The sequence below is a fragment of the Lepus europaeus genome, chromosome 3 (assembly GCF_033115175.1).
Source record: "Lepus europaeus isolate LE1 chromosome 3, mLepTim1.pri, whole genome shotgun sequence".
Taxonomy (NCBI): Eukaryota; Metazoa; Chordata; class Mammalia; order Lagomorpha; family Leporidae; genus Lepus; species Lepus europaeus.
This window is the reverse complement of record NC_084829.1, coordinates 1,363,997-1,383,249: the sequence shown is the minus strand read 5'-3', so window position 1 is coordinate 1,383,249 and position 19,253 is coordinate 1,363,997. Positions and strand designations below refer to the sequence as shown.

General features: G+C 50.7%; 1 protein-coding gene across 4 annotated transcripts in view; it reads left to right on the top strand.

Moving 5' to 3' along the window:
* Positions 1 to 19,253, top strand: part of EXOC2 (exocyst complex component 2) — a 211,867-nt gene that overhangs the window by 90,940 nt on the left and 101,674 nt on the right. For all 4 annotated transcript variants that reach the window (XM_062183810.1, XM_062183824.1, XM_062183817.1 and 1 more), the window contains exons 12-13: positions 6,419 to 6,544; positions 11,651 to 11,775. In XM_062183810.1, the coding sequence (XP_062039794.1) occupies positions 6,419 to 6,544; positions 11,651 to 11,775 (251 nt within the window). The remainder of the gene's footprint in view (positions 1 to 6,418; positions 6,545 to 11,650; positions 11,776 to 19,253) is intronic.

Genomic DNA, 19,253 nt, shown 5'->3' with positions numbered 1-19,253 from the left:
GGTACAGTTTATGATTGCATCAGAATTACGTTCCCGCCAGCCAAGCAGGGGGTCTGCTTTTCCTTTCCCTTTGCCCCTTTCTTCCAGAAAGAAAGGGGGAAAAATCCGTATTCCACAAATTAGATTTTAAATGTATTCCGTTGGAAGCTGCCCGCTGTTTTTTGTGAGTTGTGTAATTCATATGAGCAGTCTCCCCTGCCAGAGTGCACAGTGGCTTCTAATCATTTTGAGTCCCGATTCTCGATTTGCTGTTAATCTAATTTGAAGACAGTTTCACCCTCCACGTTGAAATCAAGACTAGTAGTCAGCGCTGGGAATTTGAGTAGGTTTTCTTAAAGTCAGGTCTCCAGGACTTGAAATCGGGTTTCTTTCTGGAAGGGCCCGGCATTCACTTGGTGATCCTGTATGGGCGTGGTCGCAGGGTGCTGGCTGGAGATGCCTCTCCTGCCTCTTCTGTCCTGTGGTGGACTCCGCCCACCTCTCCGTGAGTGGTCCCTCTGGTTCAAATCAGCCAGGCGGTGGACTCCGCCCACCTCTCCCTGAGTGGTCCCTCTGGTTCACATCGGCCAGGTGGTGGACTCCGCCCACCTCTCCGTGAGTGGTCCTCTCGTTCAGATCAGCCAGGCCACGAAGGCTGGGACACGGGCCTTCTCACTTGGTTACCCCGCAGCTGTCTCCCTCCACAGTCCTGGCTCATCTGGAAGAGGGCTCCGTGCAGCTGGGAGCCCGTCCACCCTGAACAGACGAAAATACAGACAGTAAACGGTGGAGCACACGGCCAGGGCCAGCAGTTCTGTGCAACTACAGAATACTGACTGGTAAATATTTTTAACTGTGTGTTGTCACTTTTTTTTTTTTTTTTTAATTTTTGACAGGCAGAGTGGACAGTGAGAGGGAGAGAGAGAAAGGTCTTCCTTTGCCATTGGTTCATCCTCCAATGGCTGCCGCGGCCTGCGCGCTGAGGCCGGCGCACCGCACTGATCCGAAGGCAGGAGCCAGGTGCTTGTCCTGGTCTCCCATGGGGTGCAGGGCCCAAGCACTTGGGCCATCCTCCACTGCACTCCCAGGCCACAGCAGAGAGCTGGACTGGAAGAGGAGCAACTGGGACAGAACCCAGCGCCCCGACTGGGACTAGAACCCGGAGTGCCGGCGCCAGCCGTGTGTGTTGTCACTTTTGTAGCGATTGTTTTATACGTCATGAGCCTGTTTTCCTCTCCTTGAAAGTTCACACAGAACCGCTGAGACGTGTGCAGGGCTGGTGGAAGCCTGAGGGGTTCCTGCTGTGGCTGTCACCTGCCCTGCTGGTTCGGACAGCGCGGTGTCCGCTCGCGGTGCCTCCCCAGAGCTCGTGCCTTTCCTGCCTGGAGCGGGGTGGTGGGTGATGCTGAAGTGATGCCGCCTGGAGCCCTGGCTGCGCACCGGGCGGGGAGGTGCAGGGCGGCCACGCGACTGCGTGAGCCGGTCCGTGCAGGGCGCTGCCCAGGCCAGAGCTCCGGGTGTGGCCGGAGGAGCTCGGAGCTGTTCAGGAGCCCGCCCGAGGTGTTGAGATCCCTGCGTGCGGAAGGCAGGCGGCGCCCCGGGGTGCGCGGGACACCAGTGCGGGGCGACTGTGAGGCGCGGACCGGTGAGGCAGGGCGGGGGCTTGAAGCCCAGGCTGGTTTCTTGTTTTGTGTTTTAAGGATTCATTCTAAACCCTGGGCAGAGCTGACGGAGGGGTTTCCCGGAGAACTCGCAGCTTCGGGGACCCGGCACCTATTTGCTTTTGCAGAAGCCACGCGTGTTAAACCCCTGGTGGTTCCTGGGCTGCACCTCCACCCTCTCGGTGAAGTGACCGGGCTTGTGCCATTAGTGCTTCGGAAAAAGCAGCCTCGGAAACTCCGAAAACGGACGTTTCAGTGTTTTTTCTTACTAAAACAAAAGTTCTGTTCCATGTCTGAGTAGTATTCCAGAAATGACTTTTCCTACCTTCATGTTTGTTGATAATTTGTTAAACGTGTCTGCATACTCACAAAAAGGAAAAAATAATTTCCTTTGAGAATGTCATTACCATGTCATAGAAGCTTTATTTAAATGGAGAAATAAAATACTGACAACAATAATCACGTGTGTGTGTGTGTGTGTAATGTTGTGTTTAAAGGATTTTTTCCAAATATTTGTGGATGAGATATGTTTATTCTTTGTTATGTAGATGAAATTGTAACTCCAGTACTAGGTTGTGTATTTAGATGCAACTATACCCTAAGAATATCCACTTCTACAGTTGTGTGTGTAGGTTCTGCTACCGCATAGAATCTTAGAAATAGGAACGTGCTGATTTCTCACGGTGCAGGTTGTGTCCTGGTTGTAATCTTGTCTCCAGGGCAGTATGCACCTGGAGCATCCTCAGGTGACTTTGACAGATTGCAGGTAGATAACTAATCTTGCAGGCGCTTCTCATTGGAGTACATCTCTGTGGGTTACGGTGCATGGTGGCCTTAAGCCAGCCAGGCTGTTCAGTCTGTGACACTTAGTATAAAGTTCTGGTAAACATTTCCTTTTGAAAAAATTCTCGCTTTTCATATTTTTGTGGTACAGTGTCATTTTCAGTATGTGGAGGCAAAGTCTTGTACGTGTAGATAAGAATGCCATGATCAGCCTCTCCGTGTAGTAACGTTGATCGGATTATGAATTTTCCCCGTTTTGTTCTTGGAGTCAGAATTCACAGCTGATACTGCACATCACGAAGTGTAGAGCCCTGGTCTTCATAGCCCGAGATTGTGAGTGGCTACAGGATTCTGGAGAGTTCTTGCTGGAGTTAACACCTGCCCCAGTTTCAAATCTAGGAGACAGTTTGTTAGTATTGGGTCAAAGAAAGGCGTGCAGGTAACAACCTCCCATTTCACAGAAGGCTTCAAAAAATCCATCTAAGAGAATCCTAGGAGTGGTCCTGTGTAGAGAGAATTTACCGCCGCGAGGACACGGGGCGTCCCAGACTCAGCCCGCAGTTTGGGAAGGACAGGGGCCGGGGTAGACCCGCGGGCCGGAGCGCCGCCGTCCTCGGGCTGGGGCGGTGGCCGGCAGGGCACGCCGAGGCAGAGCCGGGCTGGGCGGCTCGCATCCCTGCGGCACGGCCCCGTGCAGTAGAGCAGCCCGCAGACCCCAGGCGGCCCCTCCTGCATCTCGGAGAAGCTCTTGTCGCTGGAGTCACCCCCGCCATCAGAGCCACTTCGTGTTTGCCGCGGTTTTCTGGGGGAGAAGTATCAATTCCTGTCATTCACGTTCAGGACGGAGTGTCGGGTGTCTGAGGGGTTCTGTTTGACAGAAGTAGGTGACTTGTGACTGCACTTTGATGCTCCGTGTCTAAAACCGTCCCGCCGCGGGCAGGGCTCATCCTCGCGCGGGTGGCGCGCCCCCTGCTGGCCGCTGGCGGAAGTGCGTCCTCCGGGGGCGCCCGGGGCCTGGGCTGCATTTGCGGGGCTGGACCCCCCTTAGGAAATCAGTTCGTGCTGAACTTCCCCTCCCTGGAGCCATAGGAACCAGGTGGTGAGACTTCTCACAGAACGAAAGGGAGCCAGGGAATGCTTTCCCTCTTGATGGACTGAGGGCCTGGACCTTTTTAGACACATGTAACCTGGTAAATTTACATTCTCTTCCTACCCTTTCTAACATGCATTTTGAATAAAGTATAACTTTTTATAGAAAACTTTAATATAAATTTCAAAAGTACAACTTTTGGATTATAGTGGCTTTTCCCCCCACAACCTCCCTCCTACCTGCAAACCATCCCATCTCCCACTTCCTCTCCCATCCCATTCTTCATTAAGATTCATTTTTAATTATATATAGAAGATCAGCTCTATACTAAGTAAAGATCTCAACATTTTGCACCCACACAGACACACAAAGTATAAAGTACTATTTGAAGACTAGCTTTACCGTTAATTCTCATAGTACCACACTTTAAAGACAGATGTCCTACATGGGGAACAGGTGCACAGTGACTCCTGTTGTTGATTCAATATTGACACTCTTGTTTAGACGTCAGTAATCACCCGAGGCTCTTGTCATGAGCTGCCAAGGCTATGGAAGCCTCTTGAGTTCCCCAGCGCCTACCTTATTTAGACAAGGCCATAGTCAAAGTGGAAGTTCTCTCCTCCCTTCAGAGAAAGGTACCTCCTTCTTTGACGGCCCCTTCTTTCCACCGGGATCTCACTCACAGAGATCTTTCATTTAGGTCATGTTTTGCCATAGTGTCTTGGCTTTCCATGCCTGAAATTCTCTCATGGGCTTTTCACCCAGATCTCAGTGCCTTAAGGCTGATTCTGAGGCCAGAGTGCTGTTTAGGACATTTGCCATTCTCTGAGTCTGCTGTGTATCCCGCTTCCCATGTTGGATCATTCTCTCCTTTTTAATTCTATCAGTTAGTATTAGCAGACACTAGTCTTGTTTATGTGATCCCTTTGACACTTAATCCTATTAAATTATAATTTTCCATATATGTTTCTGATGTTATGCTAAGATTTTGGTCCTTTTAAAATATGTCAAAACTCATGTTTTGATAATCATTTCCTGAATTCTACAATTAAAAGTAGTAGTGACTAATAGAAACTTCAAAGGAAAATGTGGAGGAAAATCACTAAAACTTCTGTAAAGTTCTTTAATATAGAAAAAAATAGAAATACTACAAGAATACATGTTTCTTTTTTAAAGATTTATTTTATTTATTTGAAAGAGTTAGGGAGTGAGGTAGAGCCAGAGAGAGAGAGAAAGAGAGAGAGAAGTCTTCCATCCGTTGGTTCACTCCCCAAATGACTGCAGTGGCCAGAGCTGAGCTAATCCAAAGCCCGGAGCCAGGAGTTTCTTCCAGGTCTTCCACGTGGGTGCAGGGGCCCAAGGATTTGGGCCATCTCCCAGTGCTTTCCCAGGCCATAGCAGAGAGCTGGATTGGAAGTGGAGCTGCCGGGTCTCGAACTGGCACCCATATGGAATGCTGGCACTGTAGGCAGCGGCTTAACCCACTACACCACAGCGCCAGATCCTATGTACACATTTTTATTTATTTACATAGAAGGAGAGGCAGGGAAAGACAGAGAGAAGTCCTCCATCTACTGGTTCACTTCCCAGTTGGCCACAACAGCCAGAGCTACGCTCCTCCAAAGCCAGGAGCTTCTTCTAGGTCTCCCACATGGGTGCAGAGGCCCAAGGATTTGGGCCATCTTCTACTGCTTTCCCGGGCCATAGTAGAGAGCTGAATCGGAAGTGGAGCTGCCAGGACTAGAACCGGCGCCCATATGGGATACCGGCGCTGTAGGCCGCAGCTTTAACCCGCTGTGCCACAATGCTGGCCCCAAGAATATATGTTCTTTACTGTTTGATTTTTCCATTATCACACATATTTGTGTTATGTCTAAACACTGGATTATATAACTCTTATCAGAGATGTAGTATTTTCCAAAGTAGAGCTCCTTGGACAATGTTTAGCCCAGTAGCTAGAGCTTAGTAAGTCTTTAAAATATCTTTATTCCACTAGGGGACAGCATTGTGGCATAGTACGCTAAGCCTCTGCCTGCAGCTCCAACATCCTGTGTGGAAGCCAGTTTGAGTCCTGGCTGCTCCACTTCTGATCCAGCTCCTTAGTGGCCTGGTGAAGCAGTGGAAGATGGCCCAAGTCCTTGGGCCCCTTCATCCCTATGGGAGACCTGAGGACGCTCCTGGCTCCTGGCTTTGGATCAGCCCAGCTCCGGCCATTACGGCCATTTGGGGAGTGAACCAGCAGATAGAAGACCTCTCTTTTTCTGTCTCTCCTTCACTCTGTTACTCTGCCTCTCAAATAAAGAAATAAATCTTAAAAAAAAAAAAAAAAGAATCAGGACTCTTAGCAAGTAGTGAAAATTGATTTCTTCTCAGATTTTAAAAAATTTATTTATTTGAAAGAATTGCAGAGAGAGAAGGAGAGGAAGGGAAAGAGAGAGGTCTTCCTTCCATCCGCGTGTTCACTCCCCAGATGGCCGATCCGAAGCCAGGAGCCAGGAGCTTCTTCTGGGGCTCCCACGTGTGTTGCAAGGGCCCAAGGACTTGGGCCGTCTTCCGCTGCTTTCCCAGGCCATCACAGAGAGCTGGATTGGAAATGGAGCAGCTGGGTCTTGAACCGGCGGCCCATGAGGGATGCTGGCACTGCAGGCAGCAGCTTTACCTGCTACGTGCCCTCTCAGATCTTTTGAGCCTTGCTCTTGCTGAACATAGACTCTCTAAGGCTGCATGAGTTCTGCCAGGTAGTTTGTTGCAACTCTGTTTTAAACCAAATCTGTGACAGTGGGAATGACTGCTAAAAGCTCTTTTGAGAAAATATTTTTTATTGTACTCAGTAGAAATGCCTTAGGTAACAGAGTAGACCAGCCGAGGGAGCACCGGCAGCTCATGCGCGCCCCATGTCTTGCAGGGAATCCGGGCCTGCACAGCCCCATGCTGGATGCAGAGAGCGACGGGCGCCCCTCGGCACTGGCCCATCTCACGCAGACAGCGTCGCTCAAGAGAGGAAGCAGCTTTCAGTCCGGGCGTGACGACAGTGAGTACCTCCCTCCACGCCCACAGGGACCTCTAACCTGTGCCCATCTGTTCCCCACGACAGTGACAGTGAGCGCCTCCCTCCACGCCCACAGGGACCTCTAACCTGTGACAGTGAGCGCCTCCCTCCATGCCCACAGGGACCTCTAACCTGTGCCCATCCGTTCCCCATGACAGTAACAGTGAGCGCCTCCCTCCACGCCCACAGGGACCTCTAACCTGTGACAGTGAGCGCCTCCCTCCACGCCCACAGGGACCTCTAACCTGTGCCCATCCGTTCCCCACGACAGTGACAGTGAGCGCCTCCCTCCACGCCCACAGGGACCTCTAACCTGTGACAGTGAGCGCCTCCCTCCGGGCACGCGCGTACCCCATTGAAGTTTGGACCACCCAGGTCTCCAGTGTGGGGTGCTGGCGTCCCAGGCAGTGTCTTACCCACTAGGCCAAATGCCTACCCCGGGCTTCAGCCTCTCTGATTTTTGAAATCCAGTATTCATCCCTGGAGTTTCAGGAACTGCACTTGTCAGCGACGGAAGTGCCTGGATCTGTTCCTGGTGACCGGCTTGCCCCAGCTTCCTGGTCACGGTTCACAGCTCCGTGCCTATGGGCACGTCTGTTACTTTCTCCAGTTTGTGTCCCAGACTCCGTGACCACTCGGCTCTGAGTGCGAGTTCTGTTGTCTTCCCTCCAAGAATGCAGGGCTTCTTTGCTTTTGCAGGCAGCCTGGTCCCTCACAGATCCCTCCGCGGCCTGGTTTAGGCTTGGTTACCGCGCTTCTAGAATAAGCCTTATTCCAGGGGCTCCTCGGCCCCACTCCCAGGAGCCGCCCTCGTACCCTGTGCTGTTCGGAGCTGGGAACTCTCTCTGCTCTCTGGTCTCTGGTGGTCTCGGCCTGGTTTTGTGAAGCGCCACTCCATGTATGCAGAGACCTGTCTTAGGAGGCCGCCTGTGCAGATTTCTGGGACTTTCTCCTGCGTGGCTCCCCCCTTGTCTGTGCTCTTCCCTGTGGTTCCCATCACCGCAGCCTCCTGTTCCCTGGTCTCCCGTCTCTGAACTCAGATGCCACTGAGCTTTGTTTTGTGTTCCTGCTGGGCCTCTGCTTCCAGAAGCTGTCCACAGGCAGCTGGCTGGGGGGGCTGGGCCGCGGCACCCGCGTCCCCTGCCCCAGGCACCCCAGGCCCGTGCTCCGCACTGTCGGGGTCTGAGAAGACTTGATGTATAGAGTTTCTTCCACTTTTCCGATTGTTTATGGCTGGCGGTTACATCCGTTGTTCCTGTGTGGCTGGAAGTGGAAGTCAAATAAATCAAGTTTAATTTCCTCCAAATTATTACTTGAAGTTGGAACGTTAGGAAGGATTGCTTGCAGTAAACCATAGGTATGGATAAAGTTGAGGAATCCGTTCTCAACTTTGTGATCACAGTGACATTGATGAGCCTGCACACGTCCTGCCTGCCTGGAAGACACCGGTGTCCCTGCCGCGTCCGCTCGTGCCTTTCATCTTTCTCAGGAAGTCGCTCCTGACGTCCTCTGTCACTGACATTTCGTGTGGGCTCTAGCTCGGGTATTGTGGATTCAGCAAGAAAACAGCGTCCAGGTTTTCAGTGATAATGATCAGAGTTTGGATGACCGCGATTTAGAAGGAATGGGGGCGGGAGAAGTGCTCTCTTCACATATATTTGTACGTACACAGCATTTGCAAGTAATGAAAAAACAGGTAAAGCACATCACCGTGCATTGTTCTCTGTCACTTGGCAGCAGGCCACGGGGACCCAGCTCTTTCCCCAGCCCATGGTGGCTGAGCACACGCGTGTTCAGTAGGCGCGTGGTTGTCTGGCAGCAGTGTTTCTGAGCTGTGTTAGCACTCCTTAGCAGGTCGCCTCGGCAGACGAAGTGCACCACTTAGCCTGCCGTAAGACAGCTGAGGGAGTCTGGGTGGAGCCCCTGGCACTGGCGCGCTGTGTTTTTGTTTATGGTTGTCTGCATACCCTTCTCATCATAAAGTAAGGTCCCCTAGAATGCCTGCGGACTAATGAGTTTAACAAGAGGAAAGCTCACTCAGATTGTCTACTTTGTGGTTTTTAAAAAATGGTTTCTTTTGACTGAGTGAGAAGGCAGCGTTCCCCCACTGTTTTTCTTAGGGGCTGGGGAGTAGTGTCTGTGATGGACTGCTCATGAGACCCGATGATATCTACACGTACAGAATATACACATGTAGTGTGGAGTGCACGTGTGCCTGGAGTATGTATATGTGGTATGTATGTGTGTGGAGTGTACATATGTATGTGGTGTGCTTCTCTGTGGGGTATACATACACAGAGTACATGCATGTGTAAATTTATGTGTGTGTGGTGTGCATGTGAATATGTTATGTGGAGTATATATGTATATGGTGTATATATGTAGACTATGTGTGGAATATATATGTATATGTGGTGTGCATGTGTATGGAAAGTGTGTATGTATATGTAGAGTATATATGTGGAGTGCATTTGTATGGAGTGTATATTACATGTGGCAGACATGTGTGGCATGCATGTATGTGTAGACCATGCATATGTATGTGGAACATATATGTGTGGATACATGTGTGTATAGTATGCATGAGTATGTATAGTACATATGTATATGTGAAATGCATGTGTGTGAGGTACATGTGTGTATGTGTTGGATGTATGTATGTGAAGTATGTATATGTAGAGTATACATGTATATGTAGAGTATGTCTGGGTAGTCTTTATGTGTATATGGAGTGTGCATGTATAGGCAGAGCACATATGTATATGTGGAATATATGTGTGCATGTGTGGAGTATGTATGCATATGTAGAATGTATATGTATGTGTAGAGTATGTCTGCAGAGTATATATGCATGTGTAGAGCATGCATTATATGTGGAGTGTTGAGTGCATATGTAGCACATATGTGTATATGTAGAGTGTGTGCATGTGTAGAACATACGTGTGTATGTGGAGTGTGAGTGCATATGTAGAGCATATGTGTGTACGTGTAGAGTATGTGTATGTGGAGTGTACATGTATGTGTAGAACATATGTGTGTACGTGTAGAGTATGTGTATGTGGAGTGTACATGTATATGTAGAGCATATGTGTGTACGTGTAGAGTATGTGTGTGTGGAGTGTACATGTATGTGTAGAGCATATGTGTGTACGTGTAGAGTATGTGTATGTGGAGTGTATGTGTATGTGGAGTGTGCATGCAAATGAAGAGCATATGTGTGTACGTGCAGAGTATGTGTGTGTGGAGTGTACATGTATATGTAGAGCATATGTGTGTACGTGTAGAGTATGTGTATGTGGAGTGTACATGTATATGTAGAACATGTGTGTACGTGTAGAGTGTGTGTAGAGTATATGCGTATGTGGAGTGTGCATGCAAATGTAGAGCATATGTGTGTATGTGTAGAGTATGTGTGTGTGGAGTGTACATGTATATGTGGACTGTGCATGCATATTCGAGCATGTGTGTACATGTGGAGTACATGTGTGTGTGCCCATTACAGCGTATGTGTATGTCTGCATGGCGAGGGTTTGGCTGTGTGCTAAGACAGGTGAGACCGTACAGAGCTGACCCAGGCTCGGCGGCAGCGGTGCCTCGTGCAGTACCGGGCACTTCTACTTGGCCTCAGCAGCAAGCTGGTCCCACAACGAATGTTTGGACGAGGACGCGAGTAAACCAAGGTGTTGCACGTACTGCTCTGCCCAGCTTGTGAAACGTTCCTGGCAGGGCACTCTTTTGCTACCATATAAAGCAAGTCTTTGAAAGCTTCCGTTTCTAGGTTTTCTTGTCCTCTTCTTTACGTCCTGGAGCCCACCACACACTTGGCCATGCCTGAGCGGCCTGGGAGTCCAGATGAGGGATCCTTACTGCTCCCCCGGATCTCGGCGATTGTTTAATTCCCATGGAGTTGTTCTCGGCACAAGAAGTCCAAGTCCTTACTCTCCGCTGACTGCAGCACCTGTGAGAGCCGGCCAGCCCGGGAGTCTTCACTCTCTCACTGTGTGGAATCTGTGTTGTGGGAGGAGCTGTTTCTTACCTGATTGTACCCGCGTGTTTCTGCCCGGCTCTGCACCTGACCTTGGCTGTGTAGTGCGTTTGTGAAAGGTCGCGGTTAGCTCTGAGCGTTACTGCCGGCCACGGAACAGCCCCGCTTTGCCTTGTCCTGCTCAGGATGACATTGAGAAGCCAAAGCCCTCTCCCGGTGGCCTGAGCCCGGCCCCGCCGTGTCAGCGGTCCTGCTTCCCAGGGGCCTCTTCCCACCCACGCCACTGAGCTCTGGGGTCTGCAGCCTGACCCAGCAAGCGCTGCCGCCTGGGAAGCCACGCTCCTGCAGCCAACAAGGGCCCCCGTGCTTCCCTGGGCTTTGGGCTCTTTCTAGTCGGGCCAGGGAGGTGGGGGTGGGACGCAACACGATGTCCATGTCGATTGTATTGGTTATTTTTCCTCCAAAGCTGATACATTGATTCAGGGAGGATGAGGGGGTTTGCTCATGTGGGAAATTTGGGCTCTGATGGGTCATGGGCTTATCTGGGAAATGGAGGTGAGGAGAAACTTTTCCAGGCAGAATGAGGAAGGTCGCATCACAGCCGCTGTGCTGAACAGTGGAACCCAGGTACAGGTGTCACCAAGGTTGAGCAGGCAAGCTGTGGGCCAGCGGCCCTTGCAGCAGTATTGTTCCGCACGGCTGCAGTCACTGTGGTTTTCAGGGTCCCTGTGACAGCTCTCACCTGTGAGAGCTCTGCCCACGTGCCTGTCGACTCCATTTGATTAGGGTCTGATGTGTGAGTACTGGCAGCTCCCAGGCTCACGCGTGTCCCTTCTCCACAAGTGCATTTCGGTCACCCTCAATTCGACCGTGCCGTCCCGGTCCAACGCCAGGGACTCTGACCGCCTGTGCCACCGGAGGTTCCGAAGCCGTGGCTGTCAGGCGGTCTCCCTGGACTTGACTCTGGATCCAGTGTGCTCGCTCCGTGGGGCGGGGCCTCCTCTATGGGGGGCGGGGCCTCCTCTGTGGGGGGGCAGGGCATAAGCTCACCTCACAGGGTCACAGACAGGTGCGCTCACTGGACTTTGTTCTCTTCCCCTCAGCGTGGAGGTACAGAACTCCCCACAGGGTGGCATTTGTTGAGAAGCTGACCAAGCTTGTGCTAAGCCAGCTGCCTAACTTCTGGAAGCTCTGGATCTCCTATGTTAATGGCAGCCTCTTCAGTGAGGTGAGTGTGTGCCGTTGGCCATGGGGGGGCTAAGCCACTGTGAATTTCTGGTTTAAGTCAGTGAGGTGAATGTATGCCGTTGGCCGTGGGGGAGCTAAGCCATTGTGAATTTCTAGTTTAAGTTTTGGAGGCTTTTTTTTTTAACTGTACAGTAGGCCGGCGCCACGGCTCACTAGGCTATCCTTCGCCTGCTGCGCCAGCACCCCAGGTTCTAGTCCCGTTTGGGGCACCGGATTCTGTCCCGGTTGCTCCTTTTCCGGTCCAGCTCTCTGCTGTGGCCAGGAAGGGCAGTGGAGGATGGCCCAAGTGCTTGGGCCCTTCACCTGCATGGGAGACCAGGAGGAAGCACCTGGCTCCTGGCTTCAGATCGGCGTAGTGCCGGCCATAGCGGCCATTTGGCGGGTGAACCAACGGAAGGAAGACTTTTCTCTCTGTTTGTCTTTCTCTCACTGTCTAACTCTGCCTGTCCAAAAAAAAAAAAAAAAACTGTACAGTCCAGTGCCTGTAGTAAGTAAAAGAGGAAGCGTGTCTGCCAACAGGTGATTGCAAGGATTAAACGAGATGGTCAGGTAAAGAAAAAGGAAACGTAGATTTGTTGTCTGTGGTTTGGAACCAGAGGATGGGTGCTGTGGCTGCGCAGCAGACCACGGCCACTTGGTCAGCAGGGATACAGTGTTTGCTATTTGCACACAGGTCTGAACTGTTCTAGAATTTGGTGGTTGGAAAGACTCTAGAGGTCATGTGACCCGACCCCTCACTGCCGGCCTGCAGGAGTTTCTCTCTGGAGCCTTCACGTTTTCATGGGCTCCAGTTCACAATACATTAGTCATCATACACTTGGTAGCCCAGAAAGTATGAAAATGACATAATGATTCTGAGTTTTGTGTGTAGTACAAGGAAATTTAGACTCTTTTTTTTTTTTATTAATATAATTTATTTCTTGAAATAGAGACAGAGCTGTCATACTGGTTCCTCACCAAATACCCACAACAGCTGGGGCTGGACCAAGCCAAAATCAGAAGCCGGAAACTCCATCCAGGTCTCCAGTGTGAGTCGTAGGAACCCAAGGACTTGAGTCCCCACCTGCTGCTTCCCAGGGTGCACACTAGCAGGGAGCTGGGATCAGAGCTGGGACTGGAACCCAGTGCTCCTGGGTGGGGTGCAAACGTCCTAAGTGGCTGTCTAGCCACTAGGCTAAATGCCCAGCCCAGGACTGATCCCTTTGTAATCCTTCAGGTGCTCCAGCCCCTGGAATATCCTTGTAGACTCCAGCACCTTTGTCTGTAAGCTGCACCAGGGGTCCTGTGTGGCAGGTTCACCCGGGGAGCTGGGAGAAGCGGGGTCTTCCTGAGGGTTGAGGCCATCCTTGCACAGGCAGTGGATATGGACAAGGACTAAAACCGTTTTTGAATTTTTTTTTTAATTTTAATTTTTTTTTTTATTTTTGACAGGCAGAGTGGACAGTGAGAGAGAGAGACAGAGAGAAAGGTCTTCCTTTTTGACGTTGGTTCACCCTCCAATGGCCACCACGGCCGGCGCACCGCGCCGTTCCGATGGCAGGAGCCAGGTGCTTCTCCTGGTCTCCCATGGGGTGCAGGGCCCAAGCACTTGGGCCATCCTCCACTGCACTCCCGGGCCACAGCAGAGAGCTGGCCTGGAAGAGGGGCAACCGGGACTAGAACCCGGTGTGCCGGCGCCGCAAGGTGGAGGATTAGCCTATTGAGCCGCGGCGCCGGCACGTTTTTGAATTTTTGCTCAAAGATGCGGCTTCTGTGGGTTAAGAGCCTCCGCTCTCCTCCTTGGGGAAGGTGTAAGGTGGCTGGGCACTCCAGGGGATCCTGTGGCCTTGTTTGACCATGAACGCAAATTAATGCTGGGGGAAAGGAAACAGATTGTGCTCTGGATTTTTGTTTTTTCTTTGTATATTTTGATTCTTTGTCTACTTTTTTTTTTTTTTTAAATCTACCAGGTCCTTGTTGATATTTATGTCTGTCTTTATACAGCAGGTTTTCTTTTTTTTTTTTTTTAAAGATTTATTTTCTTGAAAGTCAGAGTTACATAAAGAGAGAAGGAGAGGCAGAGAGAGAGAGAGAGAGAGAGAGAGGTCTTCCATTCGCTGGTTCACTCCCCAAATGGCTGCAACATCCAAAGCCAGGAGCCTGCACCACATGGGTGCAGGGGCCCAAGGACTTGGGCCATCCTCCACTGCTTTCCCAGGCCACAGCAGAGCTGGATCAGAAGTGGAGCAGCCAGGAGTCGAACCAGCGCCCATATGGGATGCTGGCACTACAGGTGGCAGTTTTACCTGCTACGCCATATCGCCAGCCCCTATACAGCAGGTTTTCTAACCTATAACATTTACTTAGTGCAGAAAGAGAGAAACAAGTAATGCAGAAAACGTCTCTGAAGTCTGATTTAGCAGTGCACTTCTTCCTCCCCCCTCCCTTTTATTTTTTTCTGACAGGCAGAGTTAGACAGTGAGAGAGACAGACAGAGAGAAAAGTCTTCCTTCCGTTGGTTCACCCCCCAAATGGCCACTACGGCCGGCGCGCTGCACAGATCCAAAGCCAGGAGCCAGGTGCCTCCCATGTGGTGCAGGGCCCAAGCACTTGGGCCATCCTCCACTGCCCTCCCTGGCCACAGCAGAGAGCTGCCCTGGAAGAGGAGCAACTGGGACAGAATCCGGTGCCCCGACCGGGACTAGAACTCGGGGTGCTGGTGCCGCAGGTAGAGGATTAGCCTAGTGAGCTGCGGCGCCGGCCTCTTCCTTCCCTTAATTCAGCAGGTGTTGATGACTTTATGTGTGACCACTCAGATACCAAAGCAGTAGCTTTTTTTCCTTGCTTCTTGCCATCTTGGTTCGGCAAGAACTCTTAGTGCACAGCCTCGTGCAGAGGAAGTGCCCCTTCCCTACAGGAGACGTGGGTCTGGCTGTCTTCATAGATGCAGGGGTGCTCACCTTGGGCCTCAGAAGTTTGCCCAGTGCTCGCGTACCCGCGTGTCACAGTTGGCCTGTCCCTGTTCCTGTGACGCTCAGTTGCTGAGGTTGTGCAGCTTGCAGTGCGGAGGGCAGTGTCTGGGGTCCTCGCCCTCAGCCACAGCCGACAGCCGCACTGCCCGCACGTCTCTGCTTGGGACCTTGGCCCCATGCCTTTGGACGGTGTGTGTTCCCAGACTGCTTCTTAGAGTGGCAGTATCTTAACAGACACGTCCGGTGAGTGTCACTCACTCACGGTGACCTCAGATGGCTCATTTGTGTGCACCCCCTCCTTCCGTAGTGTTGGCTCCCAATTCCGTGAGCTGATGTAAGTGAAGTGTTTATACCAGTGAGTTTAAGTTCGTGTAACAGTAATCGTAAGTAAGGTTGGTTCTTACAATTTGGAATCAGATTTATTCCACTAATGCAATCTCATCAGCTGACACACGAGTGGGTCTTCAGTGAACAAAACTTAGTAGCATCAGAGCACACCAGGCTGGTGAGTGACCACAGCAGAGCTGAGTGCTGAGGGACGGGAGAGCTCAGCCAGAGAGCTGCTCCCTTAGGCCATATTCTTTCTCCACCCAAACGCTCCTTTCCTCTTGCTTGATTCAGTTCTTACACGGAGCTCACCACACAGAGACAGCGGTTGCCTTATCTTGAATCATTTTATTTACTTATATCTTTACAAATTTTATTTATTTCTTTGAAAAGCAGAATTAGAAGGAGAGAGAGAGAGATACTGTCCATCTGCTGGTTCACTCTCCAAATGGCCACAGTGGCCAGGGCTAGGCCAGGCTGGAGCCAGGAGCCAGGAGCCTAAAGCTTCATGTGGGTCTCCCATGCGGGAGCAGGGTCCCAGGGACTTGGGCCTTCTCCATTGCTTTCCCAGGCCATAGCAGGGAGCTGGATCAGAAGTGGAGCAGCCGGGACTCGAACCAGCGTTGAAATGGGCTGCTGGTATCACAGGCAGGGGACCTGCTGCTCCAGGATGCCAGCCCATCTGGAATCCTTTCACGTCGTTAGAATTACTGAGAGTTTTTGGTCTGAGATATTTAGTGAAAACAAAATGTTTTCCTGCCTTATACTGTATACCTCATTGTGATAAAAATACATGCAATGTTTACAGTTAAAAAATAAATGATTTCAGAATTCATGATCAACATTTCTGTTGACATGAAAAATGATTTTAAGTAGTTGTACTAAGTTGGATATGCCTGTATTTCCATCTGTTTATAAACTTTTTAAAAGTTTGTGGTAGCAGTTATTAATTAGGTATAAATCAGGTGACAGACTTGGGCGTGGTTTCAAACTATTCACCCTCGACTGAGAAGCTAGAAAGACGCAAAGGGCAGTGTGAGGAACGTGGGTGACAGACTGCTGCTGTCAGTCTGTGAGTGAAACTTGGAAACTAATTAAATTAATTGTTAGGAAAATTTGGGGGCTTTTGATAGTTGAGGTTTAATCTCCTATAAGAAAGGCTTATAATATTGTAACACAGTTTTCTTAAAATTTTTTTGCTATAGAACTATTTTTGTTTTATTGATAATCTATCCGTTAAAAGATTTAGATGAAGTTTCCAACAGCTTAAAAAATAGTTCTTCAACATACGTGAATCAAAACAGTGAAATCAGCCGTTGGTCTTACCACAAAGTAGTTTTGGTCTGTGTGTGCAGGAAAGAGTTAAGGTTTTAGTTAACGAAATGGTTAATAGTAGGTTCAGATCTCACCTCCAGATATTTTTTTTAAAGTACAGGGTGTTTTTGAATGAAAATCTAAAGCATCCAAATAACTGTTAAGCACTAGGACTAAGCATTTTTAAAAGTCCTGTAAGTCATAGAAGGTAAGTTCAGATGTCCTGTGTGTTCCAAAACTAGCTTTTCTTTCAAGAACAGGGCAAGTCTGGGGAATCCGTTCAGCTGGAGATGTTCGGCTCCTCATCAGACAGTTCATGGACAGTTGCAAGGGCCATGCTTTAACCTGGTTTCCCCCGAGCTCCCAGCTGCCTTCCGTGAGATTCAGAAAACTGTTGTCCAGTAGATGTCGTCATTCCTTTGTGAGCTGCTGATGTTTTGGCAAAATTCAGCCTTAATTTTGTTGCAAGGCTTTTTTTTTTAAGAAGCGTGAGAACTTTTTTTTTTTTTTTTTATAATTGAAAGACACAGAGTCGGAGACATATAGACAGAGATTTTCCAACCCTGGATTCACTCCCTAAATACTGGCAACAGCTGGGGCTGGGTGAGGCTGAAGTGAGCCTGCACTGACGTGTGGTCTCCCCCGTGGGTGGCACTGACCCAGGTGCTTGAGCCGTGACCTGACGCCTCCCGAGTTTTGTATTAGCAGGAAGCTGGAATTGGAAGTAGACAGAGCTGAGGCTTGGGCCCAGGCGCTGGCATGAGGCAGCCGCCCAAGCAGCATCTCAACGCTGAGCCAAATCCTTGGCCCTGAAATGAAGCTGCTCAATAGAGAGGTCGTTGCGCTTTCCTTTGGTTTAGAAATCTTGAACAGGTGATTGACTGTGGAAACTCTCGCACAGTCCCTGCTGTGTGCAAAGTTCAGATCAGGTACCGTGGAGGAGACCATCAGAGAAGGCATTCACAGATTGGAACTGCACGTCTTGTTACTCCACAGCATCCCAGGGGCCCCCATGGGTGGGTTTCCCACAGAAAGAGACACACACGCACACGCCCACGCACACACACATGGAATGGCCTCGTGGAATTACCAGTGCCAGCACCCTCAAGACCCAGAAAATTCCATGTTTCCACTTGGCGTCTGAGGCGAGAGAAAGCCAGGGTCGTGGGCTGGAGGCCGTCAGGCAGGGGACCCTTTGTTCTGCCCAGGCCTTCAGCCCCCTCCTCAGGGAGGGCGTCCGCTTTCGCTTTCCCAGTGCTGTTCAGTTCATCCCTTCCAGAAACACGTCCCAGACCCAGCTGGGCTGCCGTGGCCCGGAGGTTCCTCAAGGTTTGGCGGTGCTGGATCCCTGAGCCTCGCGTGCCTCCGGACATCCCAGCAGGTGCTGGGTTCCCCTCAGTGTGTGAATTCAGCACCTTCAGTCTTCCCCACCCCCCAGCCTCCATTCACACAGAGCTCTCAGAGCGCTGTCACAGTGAGACCCAGGGCTTCAAGTCTTTGATTTGTATTTTAAAGAAGGCCTTCGGGCAAGCCCAGGGGTATCGGGCAGCCAGCTATCCTAAGAACACTAAAATGAGGTTCTGAAGAACCCTAACCCTAGGTGGGCATTCATTCTGCACACATTCACTGAATACCCTGAAAACCCCCGTGTGCCACATGCGTGCACATCTACATGCATGCACACACGGTGTACACATGAACACTACATACACATACGTACACATACACATATAATACATGCACACAAGCATTTGAAGATACATATATACATAAAACATAAGTAAAACAGGGACCAAGGTACACATGCTGTCTCCCTTCCTGGAGAGACAATAGCAAAGGAGATTTTAAACGTTGCCCTCCATTCTGGTAGCAGCTGCATGACGCAGGGTGCTGAGACAGAGAGCACCAGTAGTGGACTTGCTGTGCAGCTGCGTTTGGGCCGACTGACTGGACACAGGAGAGGAAGCACAGGCCCTGGGAGAGCAGGCCCCAGGTAGGGCAATGGCTTGGAGCCTGGCATGGCTGAAAAGCAGGCAGACCACAGCCTCGGCACACACTGAGCTGGGTGTGGCTGCCAGGACCGGGTGGGGGCCAGTTGGCCAGCCTCACTGCAGCCCAGGTGAAGGGGCAAGACCACTTGGGTTGCTTGTTAGGGGACAAAAGCGGGGAAGCCAGTGAGAGGTGGTCGGGAGAGAGGTTTTGTCAGAGGAGTAGGTGAGAGACTGATGTCTGATGTGTGTTTTGGAGGCGGTGCTGGTGGGTCAGTGAGAGGGTGAAGACCGGGATTCACATGTGGCCCCGACATGGGCTTCTGGGCGAGCAGAGTCGGAAAGACTGAGGAAGACCACAGGGTGGGGGGTGTTCTAGTAGAACAATGGAGTTCTATTTGTAGTGTGTTGAGTTTGAGATTCCTGTGAGTTATTAAGACGGAGCACTGGAGCTGGCGCTGTGGCACAGTGGGTTTACGCCCTGGCCTGAAGCGCCGGCATCCCATGTGGGCGCTGGTTTGAGACTCGGCTGCTCCACTTCCAATCCAGCTCTCTACTGTGGCCTGGGAAAGCAGTGGGAGATGGGCCAAGTCCTTGGGCCCCTGTACCCGTGTGGGAGACCCAGAAGAAGCTGCTGGCTCCTAGCTTTTGATCGGCACAGCTCCGGCCATTGCAGCCAACTGGGGGAATGAACCATCAGATGGAAAACCTCTCTCTCTCTCTGCCTCTCTCTCTGTGTAACTCTGACTTTCAAATAAATAAATAAATCTTTTTTAAAACAAAGATGGAGCATCAGGTTGGCAGTCTGAGAGTCAGAGGTCAAATCAGGGTTTCAGAAGGGACGCCTGTGCTGGAGATACGCACTGGGAAGGCGTTAG